General features: G+C 38.3%; 1 protein-coding gene across 4 annotated transcripts in view; it reads left to right on the forward strand.

The window, feature by feature from the left end:
• FAM13A (family with sequence similarity 13 member A) overlaps positions 1 to 12,095 on the forward strand; it is a 233,136-nt gene that overhangs the window by 55,738 nt on the left and 165,303 nt on the right. For all 4 annotated transcript variants that reach the window (XM_045570814.1, XM_036453731.2, XM_045570816.1 and 1 more), the window contains one exon: positions 9,175 to 9,328. In XM_045570814.1, coding sequence (XP_045426770.1) covers positions 9,175 to 9,328 — 154 coding nt within the window. The remainder of the gene's footprint in view (positions 1 to 9,174; positions 9,329 to 12,095) is intronic.

Raw genomic sequence — 12,095 nt, forward strand, 5'->3', positions numbered from 1 at the left:
CTCGCTCTGATTGGTTGGTGGGCATGGCATATTAGTTTTTTGTTAGGTAGGACATATATAGGCCCAGTGCATGAATTCATCCATGGGTGGGGTCTGGCCAGCCTGGTCAGGGGGAGGGGACATGGGCAGTTGGCTAGCCTACCTGCGGGTTGAACTCCTGGTGGAGGGGACAATTTGCATATTAGCCTTTTTATTATATAGGATATACACTGAGTGGCTATTCTGTGAAATATTTTGTTGAAAGAGCAGAATGCATGTTCATTTCATGATTCACAACCAGTAGGTTGGTCTGCTCTGTGAAGAGATTGTATTACCGAGTCTTTAAGTCTTGTATCAAATACCTTCTGTAAGAAACCTTTCCTAATAATAATAATAATAATAATATATTTTAAGCATCCAAACAGAAGGCTAACTCCCCTTCCCCCCAAAAAACATACATAATTCTTACCTCTTTTGACCTATCTTAAACTAGTCTGTACCTTTATTATGGTATATTCTATTAGTTATGATATTATATAATTTTCTTTTTCTTCACCCCATTACATAAATTCCTTTAGGGCAGGGACTCTCCTGCCCTTAGTCTTGGTATTTTCAGAAGCACTTCCCACCAGCAAAGAAAAGAAGTGCTTAGTAAATATTTGTTGGATCAGTAACAGTTTACATATTCATTAAATTAGCTATTCTGGTTGTTTTCAGTCATATGAAAGATATGCAAATTCACTCTCTCACTCTATCCTGTTGCCCAACCTCGGTAGGCAGATTGCAACTACTTTAATTCCTTCTTGACTGTTCAAGGAAGTTTTTATTTGTGTTGAATGGAAGTCAAACCTCTTGAGTTTTCTGGCACACTGAGTGTTGTTTACAGCTGCTTTTTCATTGGTGTTATTGTTCAATGGTACCTGCCTGAGGAGTGTACTGCACACCAAACAGTTTATACTAAGCATTCATTTATTCATTAGCTCACCCATCAGATGACTCATTTACCACTTGTACCTATTAAATAAATGTGGATGTTTGCAAGCTTGAAATACCCTTGATGTTTGTATGGTATGTTTCAAATGATGTAAGTATCTTACCATATTTATAACTTTTAGGACCAACTAAGAGACTCTGTAGTTCCTTAAACATATAAACAAGAAGCTATAAAATATGTATTTTTCAAAAACATTGGATATGAGACCCTGGGCTCATTATTATTCTAGGAAAATTGAAACCAATTTATAGAGGTAGAAAGAATGCACTCACACATCAGCATTACATAATAGAGACATATTTGATTAAGATTAGCCATATATGTAACAAAATTTTAGCATAAAATTAATTTTCAGTGCTATCAGGGAACTGGTTTTAATTTAGTTGACCTAAGAGTATACAGAGCAAATATTTTCCAAAATAGTCACACGTATGAGGGTCATTTATTACTCACAAGTAGAAGGAGCTTTCTTACCTTTCACATAGTATCGTTTTGTTTACTTCTCATACAAATTACTTATGTGATGCATACAGTTTGATGTTTAGTGATGTCTTTTTACTAATGAAAATTGTTTTGCTAGAGGTAACACTGAGGTGAAATTATCTCATCTTTACTAAGAAGGTTTCAAATGAAACTGCTCATGTACTAGTAATCTCCCTGCGGGTGGCCAACGTGTTGCTAGAACAAGTGAGCATCTTATTAAAAGTTGTTTGTTTGGTCTGGGTGAGGTAATGTTCTATTATCAGATTAAGCTTCTTAGAAGCATATACTTTCATCACTTCAAGAAATTTCCAAGTAACATTATTTGTTTCATTAATAATAAGCCCTTGCTCCTTGTAAGTAAAATAATACCAAACGGGCAGAAATACAAAATAAAATTTACCCAGTGACCCTTGCCATTCATATTTTTCTGAATATTGCTTTAGAAATGTACACAAAAGAAATATTTTTACTTGCTATTCTGTTACTAACTTTATCATTTAAATTACATATTATGAATATCTTTCTATGTTAGCAAATATTAATCTGTGTACCAGTGTAATTAATATTCCTTTATCTATCATAATAAAAGCGTAATATGCTAATTAGACCAGACAGCCGAATGACCTTCCAGAGGATGTCATTCTGGACATCCTTACGGACAAAGCCAGGATGGTGGGGGCTGAGGCAGAGGTGGTTAGGGGCAATCAGGCAGGCAGGCAAGTGAGCAGTTAGGGGCGATCAGACAGGTAGAGTGGTTAGGGGCCATGAAGCAGGCAGGAGAGTGGTTAGAGGCTATGAGGCAGGCAGGCAGAGTGATTAGGGGCAATGAGGCAGGCAGGCAGGCAAGCAGTTAGGAGCCAGCAGTCCTGAATTGCGAGTGGGATGTCCGACTGCTGGTGGGATCGGGCCTAAACCGGCAATCGGATATCCCCCGAGGGGTTCCAGATTGCAAGAGGATGCAGGCTGGGTTGAGGGACTCTTCCTCTCTTCCCCTCCCCGCCATCACAAATGTCGTGCACCAGGCCTCTAGTGGTTTATAATTTCTCTTGATGAACATTTAGGTTCTTTTTAGTTTGGGAATATTATCCATTCACATTTCAATGAACAGAAAGATTGGTGTCTACTCTGAGTGAATGGTGCATACCTGATAAATATTTCACTGACTTCTGATTATGTCATAAAATAAAAATTTGCACAATTAGCTGACTTTTATAATTGATATATCTCTACACATATATATGAATGCATACACACTCAAATAGCAGCAACTCCTTGGTGATACACCCAGGAAACCCTTGCTTCCACCACTCTGGAGCCTCCCTACAGCAGCCCACTATTTACTTAGATTGCAGTTAAATCCCTGATGTTGGGGGCTCTCTGATTCCAGGTTTTTCCCCACATCTTCTGTTTTCCCTCCAGACAATGGTACAAATGCTGAATTCTTCCTCTTATCCTTCCATTTTTCATAGCCCATCTTTTTGTTCTCCTTTAGAAAATTCTTTATCATAAAAATTCTTTTTCAGAAAATTACAATAAAGATATCCTAATCTTCATGTTCTTAAGTATATCAATTTCTATCTGATTTTTATCGTTGCAGGTTTAATTACTACTGTTAAGAATAATAATCCATTATTTTTCACAATTTTGGTTGAAACCATGTATCTAAAATACATTGGAACATATCCAATTATTCAATGTGAATTTTTTTAAAAATATGTATTTTATTGACTTTTTTACAGAGAGGAAAGGAAAGGGATAGAGAGTTAGAAACATCTATGAGAGAGAAACAACGACCACCTGCCTCCTACCGGGGATGTGCCTGCAACCAACTTACATGCCCCTGACCGAAATCAAACCTGGGACCTTTCAGTCCATAGACTGACGCTCTACCACTGAGCCAAACCGGTTTTGGCCCAATGTGAATTTTTTGTAATCACTTATTCATCCAATTGACAACTTGATGTCAAATATTTGGATATTTTAAAAAATATCAAAATTATGTAAAAATTTTCTGTGTGTCCAGAATATTGATTATTATATAGAAATGGTTGGGTAATTGTTGGGTAATCTGGAAGCTTCATTTAAGAAGTTTTATCTTCTACTGGTACTTTTGAGGGGAACATACCAACTCATCACTTGGATTAATTAGTGGCAATATTTATAAAAGCCACAATGTGAGGGGGGGAGGAGTGAAACCTAACATACATAATATAAATTGAATACTTGGAAACACCACCGTTGGTAGTTCTTAAGAAGGAAAACATTGCCTACGGTGCAGCCAGATACATAAACAATTCTGGAAATTTTTGTTTCTACCGCCCCACATTAATTCCAAGAAACATTAGGAGCTTTTAAAAATAAATCTTCCAGCTTTTCATCTATACTAAATTTTTATTTATAACATATAAATGAATATAGGTCGATCACTGTAGACTCAGAGGTAGGCAGTATATATTTGGCAACATTTACCTTTTAAAATGGTTATTCAGTCTGAACTCCAGTGATTGGTTTCAATAATAGATTTTAATTTTGCAAAAAACAACCTAAGGGAGTTTGTTTCAACATGTCTGCATTTTTTAATTGCAAAATAATAAGAAGTTAAGGACATAATATTTGCATGGAATGAATGTGGACAAGATTGGGCAATGTGATCTTATGCAAAGTGATAATGCAATTAGGTACATTCAATCCTACAATCATATTCTGATTATATTGAACCAAATGATGACAGTACAAAGAGAGGTCACAAGTGAAGAACCTCATCATTTTTTACCTATGTAAGCCTTTTGTTAATGACTTAGATTAAGACATAGAAGACTTTGTGTATATAAAATAGTAAAAAAAAAAAAAAAAAAGCTGAGAAGATTATGTTGACTAGCAAAGTTAGAAATAAAAGATTGAAGAAGACTACAGAGATGTTATTTCTTTTTAACATATCATAGGTATAAAAAATGGCAGAAAATTTAGCTAATTGATATTTACAGTAAATTAATGCTTAGTCTTAAACTGATTCTCAAGAGAGATAAGGACTAGAAAGACATAGCAACTATCAATAGAAAGATTAGCAGCTTTTGTGAAAATAACTAGAGCATTTTAGCCAATTGAAAATTCTAGATAGACCAGCATTGTTACCTTTAAATGCTTACTCTATAAAAAACTTGGTATGCATATTTACTAGTATAGTTTGAAAGCACTTCTTTTTTTTTTTTTTAAGTTGTGTTTCTTTTTAAAAAATATATTTTCATTGATTTCAGAGAGGAAGGAGAGTAAGAGAGAGGTAGAAACATCTGTGATGAGAGAGAATCATCGATTGGCTGCTTTCTGCATGCCTCCTACTGGGGATCGAGCACATAACCTGGGCATGTGCTCTGACCGGGAATTAAACCAGTAACCTCTTGGTTCATGGGTCAGTGAGCCACACTTGTTAGGCCAGATTTCATTCTTTTTTTTTATAGCAAAGTAATATTCTGTTCTGTATATGTACCACAACATTTTTAAAATATATATATTTTATTGATTTTTTTTACAGAGAGGAAGGGAGAGATATAGAGAGCTAGAAATGTCGATGAGAGAGAAACATTGACCAGCTGCCTCTTGCACACCCCCTACTGGGGATGTGCCCACAACTCAGGTACATGCCCTTGACTGGAATCGAACCCAGGACCCTTCAGTCTGCAGACCGACGCTCTACCACTGAGCCAAACCGGTTTCAGCATGTACCACAACATTTTTAACACTCATCTACTGATGGGCACTTGAGTCAATTCCATATGTTGGTTATTTTACAATAAATAACGCTGCAATAAATATAAGGGTACTTATATTCTTTCAAATTAGTGGTTTGGGTTTCTTTGGATATATATATACCCAGAAGTGGAATCACTGGGTCATAAGGCAATTCCATATTTAATTTTTTGAGGAGCCTCCATGTTGTTTTTTATTTTAAATATTTTTTAACAACAGCACCCCACTTCCAGGAACCAAACTCTGTATTAGTTTTCAATTATTGTGAAGAAATCAATACAAATTTAATGGCTTAAAATAATAAACATTTGCTATGTCACATACCATTTAGCTGCGTCATCTGCTCTTGGTCTCACAGTGCTGAAAGTAAAGTATTAGCTGGACTGAGTTTTCAATGGAGGCTTGATTTGGGGGAAGAATCTGCCTTCAGGCTCATTCACTTGTTAACGTAAAAAATATCCAAGCCTGTAATGAGTTGTTGGTGAGTTTATTTGAGCCAAACTATTGACAATTGGCAGGAAGCAATATCTCACTGGATTGGGATAGTGCTCCAGGGAATGGCAGTTTCTCATCTAGTTTTACACATTGCAATCAAAGGAAGGGATGTAGGGGTTACATGAAATCCACTGGTGATAAAATAGAGAGGTAGGAGAAAACAAAGTGGGAAACCCCTAAGATTGGATAAAAAGTAAAATGATAGACAAATACTTAGGTGGATGCAGGAAAAATTAACATGATAACAATGAAGGAATTTGTGGTAACTGTCCTAGTGCCCAGGCACATTAGGTTGTGCCCCAAGGGGTCCGGAAAAAGGAAAGTTATAAGTTACCCAGACATTCCAAGGCTATGTTATTACTAGAGGCCCAGTGCATGAAATTTGCGCACAGGGAGTGAAGAGGTGGGGGGTTCTCTCAGCCCAGCCTGTACCCTCTCCAATCCAGGACCCCTCAGGGGATGCCCAATCCCCTAAACCAGCAGTCAGACATACCTCTCACAATCTGGGACCATTGGTTCCTAACTGCTTACTTGCCTGCCTGCCTGACTGATGGCCCCCTAACTTCTCTCCTCCCCCCCCTCCCCCTGTTTGCCCCTCACTGCCCACCCCTGCTGGCCTGGTCACCCCTAATTGCCCCCCACACTAGCCTGATCGCCCCCTGTTGCCCCCTCCTGCTGGCCTGGTCACCCCTCACTGCCCACCTGCTGGCCTGGTCACTCCCAACTGCCCTCCCCTCCCCTCCCACCGCTGGTTGCCCCACACAGCCTGCTGTTCAGTCGTTTGGTCATCCCATACTAACACCCTGTCAGCTTGGCCGCCCCATGCAGCTTGCTGTTCTGTCATCCATCCAGTTGTTTTGGTGGTGACAGCCCCTGGCTTTTTATATACTAGGATAGCTGCAAAAGGAGAGATAGGCTCAGTTGAGATAAAAGTTGACCTTGTCAGGGAAGATACTGGCTTGGAATGTAACTACCCACCATAGCTGCTTTTAATTTAAGACCATCCATTGTGGTTACTTTAGGTCTCTGAGTTTGCAAGACTGCTATGCAGGCCTTCCCTGAGCTTATCAGGTTAGTGTGTGGCCTCTTTTGTCCACACAGGTTGTTAGTAAAACTCATTTTCTTGCAGCTGCATTAATTAAGGATCCAATCTTCTACCTGGCTGTGAGGTAGAGACCTCAGGTCTACATTAGTTCCTTGCCATATGGATCTCTCACAGTCTTTTTCTGAACATAGTTTATTTCTTTAAGGCTAGTAGCAGAATCCCATCAAGTTTGCTAAGACTGAGTCTTGTATGAGATAACGTAATCATGGGAGTGACATCCTGTCACCTTTGCCATATTCTGTTGATCAGAATCAAGTCACATCGGCCAGCGTGACTCAGTGATTGAGTGCTGACCAGGAGGTCATAGTTGGATTTTGGGTCAGGACACATGCCTGGGCTGTGGGCTCTGTCCCCAGTAAGGGGCTGGCAGAAGGCAGCCGATCAATGGTTCTGTCTCACCATTGATGTTTCTATCTGCCCCTTCCTCTCTGAAATCAGTAAAAAGTAAATTTTTTAAAGAAGCAAGTCACAGATTCTGTCCACAACTGAGGGAGGTACAAGATTGTGACCTTAATATAAGGTACCTTAGTATAAGGTACCTAAAAGGTATTACAGGAGGGTAGATCAAGTCCCCCAGAGTAATCAAGTGATAGTCCTTGGAAACTGTAGATGTTACCCTTACCTGTAAAAGGGGGGAACTTTACAATTATATTTAAGATAAGGTGATTATCTGAGTGGGCACTAATTGCAATTACTACATGTATCCTTATAAGAAGGAGGTAGAGAGCCCTGGCCAGTGTTTCTTAATGCTTAGAGCAGCAGCCCATGTACTGAAAGGTTCTCAGATTCGATTCCTGGTCCAAAGCTCCCCGCCCCCCACTCGGAGTTGTGTGGGAGGCAACCAGTTGGTAAGTCTTTGACATTGATCTCTCTCCCTCTCCCTCTCCCTCTCCCTCTCCCTCTCCTCTCCCTCTCCCTCTCCCTCTCCCTCTCCCTCTCCCTCTCCCTCTCCCTCTCCCTCTCCCTCTCCCTCTCTCTCTCCCTCTCTCCCCCCCCCTTCCTTTTCTCCCTTCCACACTTTCTGAAAAAGCAAAGGGAAAAAATGTCTTCAGGTAAGGATTAAAAATAAGAATAAGAAAAGAAGAAGATAGAGGGAGATTAGATACATGCACATAGAGAATGGCCTTGTGAAGACTGAGCTGAGACTGAAGATTAAAATGATGCAATCACATTCGGGGGGGGGGGGGGGGGGGGGAGGATGCTGCCAGCCCACTAGAAGCTGGGAACAGATTCTCCCCCAGGGCCTGCTCACACTTTATTTTCTGCCAGTAATACTGGTTTTGCTCTTCTGCCTCCAGAACTGTGAAAAACTAAACTTCTGTTGTTTGAAGCCACCAAATTTGTGATAATTTGTTATAGCAGCCACACCAAACTAATACATATGGGTATTAAATGATACTTCGGTTTTGCTTTGTAAACTCATTTTACTGGTTACTCAGTGAGGTTAAATATCATTTCATAAGATTATTGACTGTCCAGTTATTTTCTTCTATAAGTTTTTCAACTCATGTTTTTGTTTCTTTTTTAAAATTTCTTATTGAAATTCTTTACTTATTCTAACTACTAATCTTACTGAAGAGATGTTTATCTTAGGTATATATATATTTTTAAAATATATTTTATATTGATTTTGTACAGAGAGGAAGGGAGAGAGATAGAGAGTTAGAAACATCGATGAGAGAGAGTCATTGATCAGTTGCCTCTTGCACACCCCCTACTGGGGATATGCCCGCAACCAAGGTACATGCCCTTGACCAGAATCGAACCCGGGACCCTTCAGTCCCCAAGCCGATGCTCTATCCATTGAGCCAAACCAGCTTCAGCTGTTTATCTTATGTATATTATGATGTCTTCTTCATTTAGAGGTTTTCTTTTTCACCTCATTTTAAAGTACGAAATTTTTTTAAATACCCAAATGAAGACAGCATATTTTCCTTTCATTTTTTGTACATTATCTAAGAAATCCTTAAAGATTGTGTTGCTGTTATTTGTGTGGCTGACTATTATTGCCATGATAAAATACCCATCCTTTTTGTTATAACACTTGTTCTTTGTTGCTTTTACTTTTAGATAAATCTTACCTTATACCAATTTCTAGCATATACAAAGCATTATTGCACCCATGTTAACCTATACCTTCTTTCCAAACAACTGGTACTTTTCTTATTCAGCACAAGCTATTGATTCAGATCTTGGTAATCAGCAAGTGTCATAACATCTTATGTGGCCCTATTTAGCTTTCTGAAAATCCCAGGTGTCCTTATAAAGCTGCTCAATCATTGAAGAGATGTCAACATATAAGCCTCAGTCAGCTGTGCTGGCGTTTTTTGTGTTTCCATAGTAATTCCTCTCAAAACTTTTCCCTTATTTTCAGTGTGCCAGCTGGGCTTGAATGCATGAAAGAACAAGATCTCTGCAACAAAATAATGGCTACAATACTAGAAAATTACAATACCCTGTTTGAAGTAGAGCACACAGGAAGTGATAACCAGAGTTGTGAAAACCCAACAAAGCTTATCATCGTAAAAGTAAGTTAGATATTTAGTTTTTCAGATTGCTATATGTTGAGTGGAAGACATTTTATTTACATCATTGTTTTTCATGAAAATTCCATTTGGATATAACTTCAGGTTATTATTCCTATGTTTATTTCATTCTTATGAAACCTATTTTCTGTATGAAGTGTTTGTTAAGTAACATCTATTCTTCTAAGATTGAAGAATAATTGTGAATTGATGTTTCTTTGATGCTATAAAATCATCTCAAAAGCACTTATGTGAGCCCAGTTCTGGGATTGATTGAGTGTACTTCCTTTTTATGGAAGTTACAGGGAAGATATGATTCATGCTATGTCTGTGTTCAGGAGTACTAGCTTACTGAGTAAATTGCAAAATCCATTCAGACAGTATTTTTATCTCATTTTGTCACTCTTATGTCTGGCACACTTTCAAGTTCAACCTTAGATTTTAACTCCCATATATGTAGTCCTTGGTAATTATCATCAGTAAAGGAGTGTATTTTGAAAACCTAAAAAGAAGTACTACCAAAATGTTTTTATACATTGGCTGATAATTTATAGCATATTCTTTACACTTTAGGTAAATGCATGTAGGTCATTAAGATTTACAACTGAGAGTCAGAGAATAAACATTCAAACCAAATTTTCCGGATGAGGGAAAGGAAGGAAAGCACTGCATTTCTTTTTCATGATAGAAATGATCATGGAAGATTCCCTCAGGAGGTTTCCTGAAACTTATCAAATTTACAGACCTATTCTATTCTGGTTGATTCAATGAGAAGGAATGATTAAGAGGTAATTGGTGTGGGTGTTTTCATCTCTTCTTCCATTTGAGGCATGACTTTGAAGAAGAAATAAAAGGTAATGGGTATCAGATAGAACCCTATCACAGTGGTAGGCAACTGCTCTATCAAAACAGCACGAGAAGACTAAAACTAGGTTTTCTTAACTGGGGCTTATGCTATTAATACAACAGACTCCCTGTAACAGATAGAGTACATCTGAGAGAAATGCATTTAGTAGGAATCTTGCCAACCTAATCAAGAGAACTTTAAGCTGAAATTTGAGGGAAGGGAAGAACAATGCTCAGATAAAACGAAATACTTAGGAGAATATCAGGTGTAACCTAAGGTGGAGGTAATATGGAAGCTGAGAAAATGTCAGTGATTCAGAAGAAAAAGCTGTAGTTATATCACTTCTACAAAAAGAAAGAAAGAAAGAAAATTATTTTTTAGATAGAAAATAATTTACCTTAAATTTGTTCTTTCGTTTCCTGTAGTACTTAGCAAAGGGTCTCTTTTTAAAATGTTAAAAAGTAATTGACTTTCTTCCAGCTATAACTTGATGCTTTTTCATATTCATACCTTTTTAATAGGGCTGATAAAATAATAAGATAATCTTTAAATATAATGAAAATAGATAAGCAACAGAAGCTTGCTGAGATATAGATAATCTCTGGACTGTGTTAACAGGAGATTATATATTGAGATACATGGAAGAGTGCCCTTGCTTGGAAATCCCTGAGTTTGTAGTTTTAAGCATGGTGGAGAACTTAGCTTGAGAGTACAGATTAAGATGCATAAACTGATATACTCTGGGAGCCAAATACCTTAGGTTGATGAATATGACTGCTCCTCTCCTGATGCAAATTCAGATCTGGTCTAGAGGCAGACAGATGTCACGATTAGAAACGACATGTCTATATTCTGGAAGCATCATTCTGCTAAGGAAGAACATTTGATACTTTTTAATTTAATTTAATTTTATTTTTAAAATATATTTTATTGATTTTGTACAGAGAGGAAGGGGGAGAGATAGAGAGTTAGAAACATCAATGAGAGAGAGTCATCGATCAGCTGCCTCTTGCACACCCCCTACCGGGGATGTGCCTGCAACCAAGGTACATGCCCATGACCAGAATCAAACCCGGGAGCTTTCAGTCCCCAAGCCGACGCTCTATCCATTGAGCCAAACCAGTTTCAGCCTTTTTAATTTTATTTTAACTGATCTTGCTCAGAGTCTTGTTTCTGAAGGGGTGGATAACGCAACAGGGGAATGAGATCTTATGGATTGAATTGTAGCCAATAAGGATGAAATACAAGTTATGGGAATTATTTTAATAGGATGTGCCAGTGCTGTTTTAGGGCCCCTACAAATGAAGACTATGCTAGCCACAGCTTGCTGTGTAAAACTGGCCAGTGTTTAGAAAGCAGGATTTTTAATTTCCTAAGATCATAGTGAAACCAAAACATGGGATGTGGAGTTTGAGTTCGTTTGTTGTTTAGAGAAAGCAGAGAAGGAAGTCACAGACAAAAACAGCGGATCGATGTTTATTGAGAGAAGCAGTCCTGGGAAAGGTGCAGCTGGGGCTCCAGGAGCAGGCCAGTGTCCAGAGCTTCCTTTCCATGTGACAGTTGGGAGTAGTTCAGCATCCAAGATAATGAAAACCTGTTATAGCCGAAACCAGTTTGGCTCAGTGGATAGTGTTGGCCTGCGGACTGAAAGGTCCCAGGTTCGATTCCAGTTAAGGGCTTGTACAATACCTTGGTTTCAGACACATCCCCAGTGGGGGTGGGGGGTGGGGGGGTGCAAGAGGCAGCTGATTCTCTCTCATCGATGTTTTTAACTCTCTATCCCTCTCTCTTCCTCTCTGTAAAAAATCAATATCAATAAAATATATATTTAAAAAAGAAAGAATGAAAGAAAGAAAGAAAGAAAGAAAGAAAGAAAGAAAGAAAGAAAGAAAGCCAGTTATAGTCCATGCATGGAAGCATGCA

The sequence above is a fragment of the Pipistrellus kuhlii genome, unplaced genomic scaffold, assembly GCF_014108245.1.
Source record: "Pipistrellus kuhlii isolate mPipKuh1 unplaced genomic scaffold, mPipKuh1.p scaffold_m20_p_1, whole genome shotgun sequence".
NCBI lineage: Eukaryota > Metazoa > Chordata > Mammalia > Chiroptera > Vespertilionidae > Pipistrellus > Pipistrellus kuhlii.